At 31.8% G+C, this 12,480-nt stretch overlaps 2 protein-coding genes across 2 annotated transcripts in view; one reads left to right on the forward strand and one right to left on the reverse strand.

The window, feature by feature from the left end:
• The window catches only part of LOC134855374 (cleavage and polyadenylation specificity factor subunit 2-like), a 372,284-nt gene that overhangs the window by 103,580 nt on the left and 256,224 nt on the right, over window positions 1-12,480 (forward strand). The gene's annotated exons all lie outside the window — the stretch shown is intronic.
• The window catches only part of LOC134854959 (uncharacterized), a 69,517-nt gene that overhangs the window by 4,006 nt on the left and 53,031 nt on the right, over window positions 1-12,480 (reverse strand). Inside the window, exon 7 of the mRNA XM_063871339.1 lies at window positions 2,287-2,485. Within this exon, the coding sequence (XP_063727409.1) occupies window positions 2,287-2,485 (199 nt within the window). The remainder of the gene's footprint in view (window positions 1-2,286; window positions 2,486-12,480) is intronic.

Genomic DNA, 12,480 nt, shown 5'->3' on the forward strand with positions numbered 1-12,480 from the left:
GTTTTCAAATTTGAGATGCATGGAGGCAGAAGGAAAATTAGCCCTCCCAACTGCAATTCTTAGTAGATTTTGCTTATTTACTTAAATAAAACTCAAAAAAAAAAATTGCACACCGAGCAAAAATTATTTCCTCATTAAATAATCAATTGGCTTTTTCTAAATTAAAGCCTACTTTGGGGCCTCCTGACTCTTAAAATTGTTGCTTTGTAGTTCATTGACCTTTCGTGCTACAAAAAATTACTATTTCGAAGAAAATCTTAAGAACGTCAAGTATTGGGAGAGGTTCGTTGTTTGCCGCGTTTACTGGGAACAGTTGATTAAATAACAGAGCAGAAAAGTAAAAGTTCCAACGTAATTTTTAATTGGGTTTTTGCAATGAAAAATTACCCCTCTGCTCTGATTTTTGGGCTCTTTATATTTTAAAAAAAGGAGGAAAAATTGTAATACAGAGTAAGAATTTCAAATAACAATTCCTGTGTCTTTCCCAATAAATGCCAGAGCAAGACATAGCCCCCAGTTGTGCTAGCGTGAAGGATCTATTACTAAAAAAATGAAAATTTAGCACGATCGATTTGATTTTCTGAGATGTCCTAAAGACTAGGAAGACACTAGTTTTCAACGCTTGTCAGCTGTCAGTGCGGTGCAATCTGACTCTGAAAAAAAACGTAGCAATCGTTTGTTTGAAAAAAAAAACACGTTTGTTTAAAATTCCAAGGCGGTGGGGAAATTGAAAAAGAGAGCCAATCGTAAAGGGACTATACATAATACTTAAATGCAAATGAGCAACGTCATTTGTGTTAAATTTCATCAAAAGTTTGTCTGTAAGACCGACAAGGTAAATCATACCAATCGATTGTCTTTTCGATTGTAGTTTCAACTACTACCTCATTTGAACTTTTTTTGAACATTTACTTTAGTGTTGCTATAATTTATAGCAACACTGAGTAAATTTTCACTAGAATATTCAAATGAGAGAGTTGTTAAAAAGAGAAATAGAAAAAACATAACGAACTCATATTTTGCATGTTGAGGAAACAGTTTGAAAATATCGATGGCTGTGAACATAATTTTAACGTAACTAATACCGAAATATCCGTCAAGACATAACCAATTGCGAAATACTTACGAAAATAGATTGAGCCTGCTTGTATCAGGTCAAAGCCCTGAATGTTCCGATTGCCTTTTAAGGTCTAAATAACATGAAAAAACTAAATGTAATGAAATCGAACGAATAAATCCCCCCCCCCCGACATGCCAAATTAAGTACAAGGTAATAAATTTCGCACCTAGAAATAATCAATTATGGCAAATAAACTTCCTCTAACTAAATTGGAATAATTTCTAAGACGGATTAACTCTCAGATTACGCTTTATTAGCGCAAAATACATCGCGCGTTTATTTTGCCAAATGAGCCAAAATAGCAATCGTTAAGCCCAATTACTTTACAAAAATCGCAAGTGAGATAGGTTTTTTCCACTTTCCCCTCACATTTCAAGTTTTCCATTTTTATAATTGACTTGTGTTAATATGGCTGAACGCGTAATGTTACGAAGTAAGACATGAAGGACATATGTGTTCACAACAGTTAACTTGTTCACCATGCAAAACTTCATTGCATTATGACAACGGACTATTAGTTTTCAAAATTTAAATTTAAAAGTGAGATGAAAAATTGAAAAGAGCCTTGAAATGTATTTTTTTAAATTTGAGCTTAGGAAAACTCCTTCAAAAGTGGCTAGTTATAAATTCGAAGTTTGTTTGAAGAAAAAACAGCCCGAGCGCAAATATTCCGTTTATTGTCGTTACGAAAGTCGGAAGATCAAGAATTTAAGCGAGAGGTAAAACTAATTCCAAACGAATTTGGCGCGGTAATGAAGCTAACAAAAGTGAAAGACTTATTCACCGTACTATACCTCGCAACATGACGTTTTTTTGCATAAACGTACATAAAGTATAAGCAAGAAAATTTGAAACATGAGGAAACAAAATATAAGAGCTTTAGTCCAAGCCATTGATCAAATGAACGAAAAAACTCATAAAGATGGTAAAACCTGACGACTTTTTTTCCAAAAAAATGGGATATAATGGACCCCCTCATAAAATTACAAAAAAAAATGTTGAAAAATTGTTCATACGGCAATTTGCATGAAAAAAATCTTGCGCAAATTTGTTCAATTTTTCACGCTGAGACCTGTTTTTGTATTTAAGAACAAAAATTCATATCATTAGGCTTATATAAATCAATTTTCAGAAAAAAATCAAGAGGAAACTGAAAAAGAGCCCACCTGACTTTGCAGCCTTCTGTCTCCCAGTTTTCGTTTGGTTCCACTTCCAGAAAAGGAGGCATAAACCCAGGAAACTCCTCGTCCGGCAGCACTGGGTGATACATTATGTTTTTAGGGTCATCTTTTGACTTTCTGAAGTATGGCAGCAGTAGTGTGTTTATGAGTTTTCTCCAGTCCGGGTGAATAGCCTCATTTTGTTCTGAAAACAATCCGACATTTTCTATTGCATCTTTCCATAATAAGTTTTAAATTAAACTCACAGCTCCCTAATCTTTCCCTATTTTTCGTTAAAGACAGTTTTGTGGCACTGTCGCCAAGCCGTTTTGATACGAAGTTTAGGTTAGTTCTCAGGCTCTTTTCCTCTCCCCCCCCCAATTTCAATTTCAATTATAACAAGTATAGATAGTTGATGTAAGTTAAGGGCAAAATTTCCCAGCAAAAAAATTGAGAACTACAAAAAGTGCGTTTTTTTTTCAAAAAGCTACTCTTTTTCTTTTTCCCCTAGCTTTAAGTTTCAATTTTGAAAAACTACTTTTATCTTGCCATAATGTAGGGAAACTAGAAAAGAGCCGAAAAGCCGAAAACTTAGATATATTCCAGAATCTTTGAAAATTAGGCATATTGAACCTTAACTTTTTTCTGAAAGTTGGTTGAGAAAGAAAAACAAATTTTGCTCCAATTTAATGAAAATCTGGACTAAAAAGTTCATTCTTTTTTCAAAAATTGACTTTTTATCACTTTTTACTCTTTTCCAGCCCCATTCAAATTCAGTTTTGATAAGCCCATTTAACTTTAAGCCCATTTGCCATTATTTAAAAACTTGGCATGGCGAACATACTGACAACTGTAAACTGATTTGCTCTTCAAAATTCACGTCATAAAATTTAGCCGTAATAAACAAATATAGAAATCGATTTTTGAAGGGTGGGGGATGTGGAAAAGAGCCTCAATTTCTCCCACTTTTGATTTTCAGTTTTGGAGACTGGAGTAAAACTAAGTTTGCATGGCTAAAAAATCAAAAGTTTCAAACTGGTTTTATAAATTTGCAACCAGTTTTTTCGAGAAAGAAAAATGTTTTAGAAATTTTTTTTTTGTGATGTTGGAATCACGTCTGACATAGCTGAAATTTTATGATTCACTCCGATGGTTCTTTCTGATACCTTAATTTGAGTGGCATTTAAGTGACTCACACCTGAAAACAAAGTTTTAATAATTTTCAATAGTCGTAACAAAAATTATTCTAAGGCTGTCATGAATTCAACGAAACTTGGGATGGTGACGAAACTAAACTAACAATTTTGAACAGATCTGCTCTTCATTGGGGAGAAGGGAGTTTGGACTGAGAAGAAGCGGAGACAAACATTTATAAACAAGAAGATTACATTTTCTTATCGTTTCGAATCTATAATTCCAACAACAGAACAAATATCTCGGAACAGTAAAATTATGACTTTTTTTCAGTTTGATTTGTACAATTAGAACCTCGAGTTGAGTAAAGTTGTTCATAAGGTAATTTACACGAAATTTTTTTGGAAATAGATTTCATACCTCTAAAGATACACTAGTGGACAAAATTAGGCGCAAAAGTTTTACTCTCTAAAACGCTTAGTTTCAATGTCCATTTTGGTCAACATTTCTTTCAAACTTCAGTAGAACTTTCAATTAGACCAAAAGCAAAAAATCAGAGGTTCCCTCTATGAAACTATCAAAATTTAGTTTCAATGAAGTACCACTGTAATGCGGGTCTAAGAATGCCAGTTTTCCTCCTTTGCAAGTTTTTTTTCACTTTGCGTGAAAAAGTAAGAAACGTCTGAGCGCTGTAAAGTTTTCACACGGATTGTTTCGATTTTCTCGCTGAAATTGCTTCACGTCACATGAACATTTTGTTGTTCGGCCAATTCCAGAAAAAATTCACTACGATGCAAAACTTATGGCAAAGGAGAAAAAGTGGCATTTCTAGACCCAGATTAAATTGGTAAGTCATTGAAACAAAAATTTGATAATTTCATTTAATACTATCATTTGCTTTTGGTCTAAGTAAAAGTACTACTAAAATTTGAAGGAAAATTGTCAAAAATGGATATTATAAATAAGCATTTTAGAGAACAAAATCCTAAATTCGCGCGTAATTTTGTCCACAAGTGTATGTAAATGTTTTAACGAATTTCTGAAAAATAATTTTTTGAATTAATTTCTTGTCATCCAATTATCATAAATAAAAAATAGATGACAAGTTTTTTTTGCATAATACTCTTGCTTAGAAAATTTCAAAGCTTTTTTGTGGTGTTATGTTTGATTTTACAAGTTTAAATTGTGGGGAGAACAAAACTGTTTATCATGGCCCATATAAGTATTTTTAACAATTTGAAAAACCATTTCACTTTTAAAAAATTGCAATTGAAGGAAGAGCGATATTTTCTTACATTTATTGCTTTTCTTTGTATGATATTGAGTGAGTTGCAATTCTTTTTTATGGAGGTCAACCCGAGGAGAGCTTGCATAGACCGAGTTTCAGTAAAAAATCGAGATTAATTGAAAAAGACCCAAAAACCTTAACTTCAGCTCTTACCTCCTTTGTCTATTGTACCTTGAGCGGCCATTAACTTTTTAGTTTGCGCCACTGTTGTAGCTTTTTTGTGCTTCTTTTCCAGCCTAATTTTTCTTAGTTGCTGAAATCTTCTCTGTGAAAAATAAAATCGCACGTGTGTTTAAGGTACTTTTGTAACAAAATTTTAATGAGAAAACTACATTGCGAGTTTAAACTTCCCTCAACTTTTACAGGGTGTTTCAAAAATTTTTTTCTAATTCTTTTTTCTCATTTCTTAAAAATGTACAATTTTGAAATGATTCTTACTGCAATTGGTCGCAAAAATCGACAAAAATGGAAAAATAACTCATTGAATTGGTTTGTATTTTTTTCACGGTTGATTGATTTTTCAGTGCATTTGTTCTGATCAAATTTATAAAGTGCTAACCTAAAATATCGCAAAAAAATTGAGAGCAATCAGAGCTTCTAAACTCGTTTTTCGGTTAAATTTAGCCACAAAATGATAAAGACAAAAAAAATTGCATGAATTTCACCAGAATTTCTGTTGTTCATTTTTCTTGCAAAAGTTTGAACCATCCAAAATTACACCCCTAAAATGGGTCATTTCAAAAATTTCAAAATTCGGCAGGCAAGCAAATTAAATTTAACTGATTCTCACATCAGTATTTGTTAAAAAACGAGTTTGGTAAATACTTTAAAAAAGCAACAAAAATTTGGTAAATACTTTAAAATATCCGGGATCAGATGCGTGTCTTGTTGATATAGTCACAGGTTATAGAAGTCACAAGTTTTAGTTTTCAAGCGGGAAAAGAACAGAAGTTTTTCAGTTTTTCAGTATTTTTATAAAATCTAAAGATTGACAGTTCATCAATTTTTTTTTAATTTTGCCGCCCGAAATGCTGCTTTGTGAACAGCTGATTTTAATACTGCAAAAACTGTTTCTAATATCAGACTTTCACATCAAACTTTCACATCAGATCTTCACATCAAATTTTCAAAGAAAGTATAGAATTAATGGCCTGTTAAGTAGTATGCTAAAATGCCTGTTCAACGATAAAAAAATCGCTCATTGAAACGATCGCTCTTTCTTGAGTAAAAAATAGAGCCTTGATTTTTGCATTTAATGATAACAAAATACAAGCTGAACTCTTTTAAAAAGCTAAAAAGTAGATGTGAAAAATAATCGTATGGTAAGATTGTGTCTAAAATTAAAACTTTTGAAGAATTGTATTCAGTTGATCACAAAGCAGCAATTTAGGCAACAAATTGGTAAAAATGGTCACATTTCTAAGGTTGGTGATGCTTAAACGTTTCCATGTCGAAACTCAATAAGACTCAAAAAGACCAGCTAATAATGTGATACTTTTTGTCGGATATGTTTGCTATGATGTAAACTGAACTCAAAAAATAGAAACTGTCACTGAGAGTACAAGTAATATGCACTAAAAACTTTTTGGGTGCAATTTGAGATTGATATACGATGTTGCAATTATAAATTAACCGTGGAAAAAGATCAGATTTGATGATTCCGCACATCCAAATCTGCTGTTGCTTTGGGATATGTCTATCAACAGATATTTATATTTGGTTATAAATGCAATTGTCTATCTCTATGAAATATTACTAACTAACCAACCATATTCCATCTCTAACACCGACACTTATTTGTAAGTGCTAAAACTACTTAGAGTCCTAGCACCAAATTTAATTGAACAAATCCTAGACTAAATTTGTTCTCGTCCTGGATAAAACTCCAAGAACTAATACGCAAAAACCAGTATACACTAAATCTATTGAGACTAGGAGATATAAGAGTAAGATTAAGATTGGTATTAGAGTAAGAAGTTGCACGAATCTATCAGGCCAAAAATAAGATAGCGTGACGAACAGACTGTGTACCTCTGATGAAATTACTCTATCTGTATAACAAAAAGGTCTGAACTCAGCTGATGCGACCATAAGTCTCGAACAAGACCTTAACCAACCTAGAATTAAAGTTTAAAAGTAGAAATAGACAATTGCAAAACACCAAAAATAATAGATGGAATAGCGAATTTATTAATAGAAATGTCTCTAATGCTCAATAGAGCTACGCCAATTTTCCAAACAATACGAGAAAAACCAGGTATTGCAAGACGACCAAGAACAAGGCGTGATCTACGATTAGGAAGAAACCAATCATCTACGATTAAGATCTACGATTAGTAGAAACCAAGAAGACCAATCGACCATATGCTAGTAAGACGAAAACCGGAAGAACAAGTTTTTGTATTTAGAATCCTTTGCTCGGTAAATTTAATTTTTCATTTGTTGAAATAAAAACAATCGGAACAATACTTTTTCAATGCAAATGTTGCTAAACAGAAAATTTAAACAAAAACGACTGATAAAAAGAACACAAGTCGTTCCTCCCAAAATCTGCAGTAAATCAAAACTTTTGAACAAAAATATTTATTAAATTTAAAAAAAAAATTAGTTAGTATAAAATTTATTGTTAGTTTCACTAAATTGAACACATTATCTTTTTTTCATCCCAGCTTCATCTCCTAAAACATAACAGCATAAATTAAAAAAACCAACATCATCCAAACTCTAAATTTAAACTTCTCTAAACTTGAACTTAAAATAAATCTTATCAAGGCTTATCCTTGTTTTCTCTTGAATCACTTTTATTTAAAAACCGATCATCAAGGCTTTCCTTGGATCTTTATGTCCAATTAAATTTAAATATTTTCCTTAAATAATGATCATCAAGATCATCAAGGCCTCCCTTGGATCAATCAGAACAATTTTGTTCTCCAACCACCTTATGTTAAGTGTCTAACGACCTAAAACTTCGATTCACTCTCCGGCCGTTATAAACGACCAAGGACTAAAAGAAGCATTTGAAAAAAGTAACCACTTGAATTAAGATAAACAGTGAAGAACTTCGGTTATTGATCCTTCACTTGAGCCCCTCCTCTTAGATGAATTAGAGGAGTCAGTCACAAAATGTCAGTCAAAAAATTAGTCAGTCATAAAATAGTATCAAACGATCTACCTATGTTCTATTTATACATCAACGTTGTGGATTGTTTTACAATTCTCCAACCTTTGATCACAAATCATAACCCCTAGGTAAGATTAAGTAAGTTGATCTCAGATTAAAACCTAGCCACGAGAAAAGAAAAAGTTCATTCTCACGAATTGACAGACTTTTCTCTCTTCAACCCGTCAACTCCGACAATATATGCCACTAAGTAAGATAACCACACAAAAAAGTATGAAGTAACACTTTAAGGAATTAGAAACTCTAACCCCCGAGTGATTGCATTCCTCCTCCTAAAACTTATGTCCAGAGATATAGGCAGTAAGCAATCAATCATGTTACATCATTGTTTAATTAAAAACGAACGGTACGATCTTGTAATTACACCACAAAAACAAACAATAGGATATATCAGATCAAAAAGACAAACACGTAAAAAGACATTAATAACAAAACACAAACAAATTTTCAAAAGACGATTTTCAAATAGACGAAACGCAGTCTCAGAATCAGTTACAAACACGATACAGGAACTTCAAGACTTAAAACACTCAATAAACACCAAAACAACCGCTAGAAAACCAAAAATATTTCTCTGACACAGAAGCCACATCACCATCATCAGTTAAAGGAAAACGCAGAATCAAGAAATCACACATTAAAAAACCAGTTTGTCTATATACTTGGAATAAACCATTAAGACATATTGGAACTTACACATTAACAGTTTTAAGATACAAAAAATGATCGAATACAACAAAAACTTCGACGACAAATTAATACTCCTTTTTTCTATAAAACCAGAAAGTGAACCCACTCGAGGACAAGTACAATTTGTCACAACTTAATCATAAACTTATTTGAAAAAAGTTACAGCCCATGTAAACAAGAATTCCCCAAAATAAGAATGAAACGACAAATTCTCTACCACTACCTTAAAGGAATCTGTAATATAACCTCACATCATAGTATATTTGAAAGAGAAATAGTTTCACCAAAGCCGAACCATCCTACACATCAAATACAAACAGATGACATAGATGATGATTTCTCAAAAGTTTTCACAGAATATATTTTTTTTAAATTACAACAACAAAATTCACAAAGAGCAAATTCAGTACTCACAAATGATGTCTTTTCACTTATTTATCGCTACAAATCTATAATAGAATCGAAAGAAACACAAAATCTATCACCGCTTCAAAAATCTAGACATTCAACTATAAGACATGAAATAAACATTTTCTCAAAATTTTTAGACTCAACCCGTGAAAGTCTTATTAATAATGAAACTTCACAGAATGTCAAACCCGATCTACAAAAAATCTCAGCATTGTTCGTAATTGATTATTTCGTCCATAATATTGATTTCATAGCACAATCAAGAAAGAGTTTTTGACCACAAAGCTCAGATGACAAAACTCTACTATCAGATAAAACAGATTATGTTTGGGACCCTGATTGGTCTCACCCATCATTTAGTAACATAAAAATAGGTATATCAAATGCAGCAATTACAACTATCTCCGTAAATAGAGAATATGTTAAAATAACTCCACTTACTAATGATGCGACAACTATAAACTATAATACAATTTTTAATGATAGAAAAGGAAATAAAAGTCCTAATTCAACACGATCAAGAAACATCTAGACATTCACAAGTAAGACATGAAATAAAAACTTTCTCAAAATTTCTAGACCCAATCCGTGAAATTTTTTTTAATAATGAACTTAATCACTTTGTGATGACACACAAAGTCATCAACCAACACAAATGCAAAATGAAATACCATTGCCATTTTGTTTACAACATTACAAAATGTGGCATTATTAACACAAGAACCTTCATTAACATAAGAAAATATAAATGGAGCAATAAAGCTTACACAATAAGATATTCAAACTCAATCACATTTTGTTAATGAAGAATTAGTAGAGATAATGCCAACAACATTATAACAAAGCATTTTTCTTATTCACCCGACAATTACAACACCAGAGAATAAAAATATAGCATTTACACAAACAAGCATACAATCAAAAGTAAAAAATTCTGTTGCTCCAAAATATTCACAAATGGATTATCAGACATTAAGATTAATAACGAATTACGTATTCATAACTTTGTGATGAATACACAAAGTTATCAACGAACACTAACGCAAAATGAAATATTATTGCCATTTTGATTACAACAACACGAAATGTGGCATCATTAACACAAGAACCTTCAGTAAAACCAGAAATCATAAATAGAACAACAAATCTTACACAATAAGATATACAAACTCAATCACTTTTTGTTAATGAAGAAATAGTAGAGACAATGCCAACAACAACATAGCAAAGCATTTATCCTATTCACCCGTGACCATAAAAATAATTTCTTTGCAAATAATAACATAACAAAACCCCTTATAAAAGAACCAAAGCCAATCAAAGGCACAAAACTACAACCAACAAATACAACACTCAATTTTTCTTTCAACGATCAACATTTACCTACAATGGAACATCGCAAAAAAATCCCAGTTTTTCAACAAAAAAAAACAAATAAGGATTTCACAAGAAGCCAACCACGTTATAAGAAGATGAAGATTAGTTTAGTTAAAACCAACAACGATTTTCTACAAATCAACAAAACACTAACTCGAATAATAATCAACCAGATCCCATTTATCAATCAGATCTTTTTGATCCATACACAAGAAATGAACAAACACGACAATCCAAACAAATTTTTCCTCCAAGACAAAACTCGGCAGCATAGTACAATAATAAATTCCAATCACAAAATCCGATGAACACACAAAGTTATCAACCAACATAAATGCAAAATGAAATACCATTGCCATTTTGTTTAAAACAACACAAAGAGTGGCATCGCATTCGGCATCATACAACAAAAAAAATTTCCAATCACAAAAACCAATGAATATACAAAGTTATCAACCAACACAAATGCAAAATGAAAAATCATTGCCATTTCATTGACAACAACTTACAAATTTTTCTCAAAGGCCAAATGCCGCAGAATCACTTCAAATGACTATGAATCCATACCTTATGGGTGGATCATCCATATCTTCAAATAAACCATTGATGGTATTCACACGAACAGATCCTGAGTACTCAGTAGAAGATTATATAAATGCAGTTACAGCAAAATTAATTTTAATTATAGGTTCTGAACCAGCAAAAACGCCACTTCATCAAAATTGGATAAACAAACGCACATCTCTAATCCAAACTACCCTTGATGGCGCAGCACACAAATGTTTTTTAGTTTTACCGATATAAATTAAATCAGACTCGAAAAGATTCACACAAGAAATTTCAAAAATGTTCGACTCTGAACAAAAAAAACAACATCAAAGAGTATTCTGTAATGAAATCCCTAGGCTCCCTATCGAAACAGTTAAGCAACTTATTACAAAATACAAAACTGACAGAAGTCCTAATGATGACTTCAACACCACAACTATGAAAGTTAGCAATAATAAAGAAAGCTTCACATTCATCTTCAATCCGAGAACCTGACATAGATTTCCGAAAACTAGTAGCTACATTAGAACAGGCCGAAATCACAAGGAAAATGAAAGAAACAGAAAATTTAAACTTACAAATATAAACAACATTCATACAAGCACTTCACAAATAAATAACATACAAGATTCCGACACGGAACTAGCCAAAAAAATAACTCATATATTAAATTTATAAGAGAAAAACCCAAATTTGAAAGGCAAACCCTCAAATAGAATATGATTAAACTATTGCCGTAGATACGGACATAGCATTGCGGAATGCAGACAAAATCAGCAAGACAATCAGAATAAGACAAAATTATTGTGAACCATATAAAATTTTTTTATCAATACATGAAAAAAGATCAAAACTTATCAAACAAGACAGAATTATTGTGAACCATATAAAATTTTTTTATCAATACATGAAAAAAGATCAAAACTTATCAAACAAGAAATTTCACAGTGATAATAGCTCACGATAACCACTCCCAGGCAATTACAATAATAGACAACAATCACTTACCAAAAAAACTATCGCGGAAGATCTCCAGATCGAAGAAATTCACAATATTTTTCACAAAACAGATACAGCAGATCAAATAGCGAAAAAGCAGTATCTAAATAATTACTGAAGATCAAACTCAAACAAAAGTAATTACTAAAACTATAACAGAAATCGTTCCAACTCAAACTCTCAAAATAGATATTATTCAAACGATCGATCCTGAAAGTCTTCATTCAATCGAAACAGGAATTACACAAACAAAAGAAATAGACAATTTTCAGACAATAGATCACGAAAAAATTAAAACAACATGTCAAACTATAACAACAATTACAGTAGATCACCCGATAATTCTAGGAATGGAAAATATAATTACCCAAATAGGCAAAGTAACAATTCTCAGTCACCACATAGAAATAATACACAATATCAACATTCATATCAAAATTATAGAAGCAGTACACCTAAACACCAAAGGCAGATAAAGAAGGTACAATCAACTGAACAAATTCTATCAGACCCTCCCGGTATTGATAATACAGAAAGTTCAGAATTACAGTTAAATCACATAATTTGTGAA

This window comes from Symsagittifera roscoffensis, chromosome 10 (assembly GCF_963678635.1).
Source record: "Symsagittifera roscoffensis chromosome 10, txSymRosc1.1, whole genome shotgun sequence".
Lineage (NCBI taxonomy): Eukaryota > Metazoa > Xenacoelomorpha > Acoela > Convolutidae > Symsagittifera > Symsagittifera roscoffensis.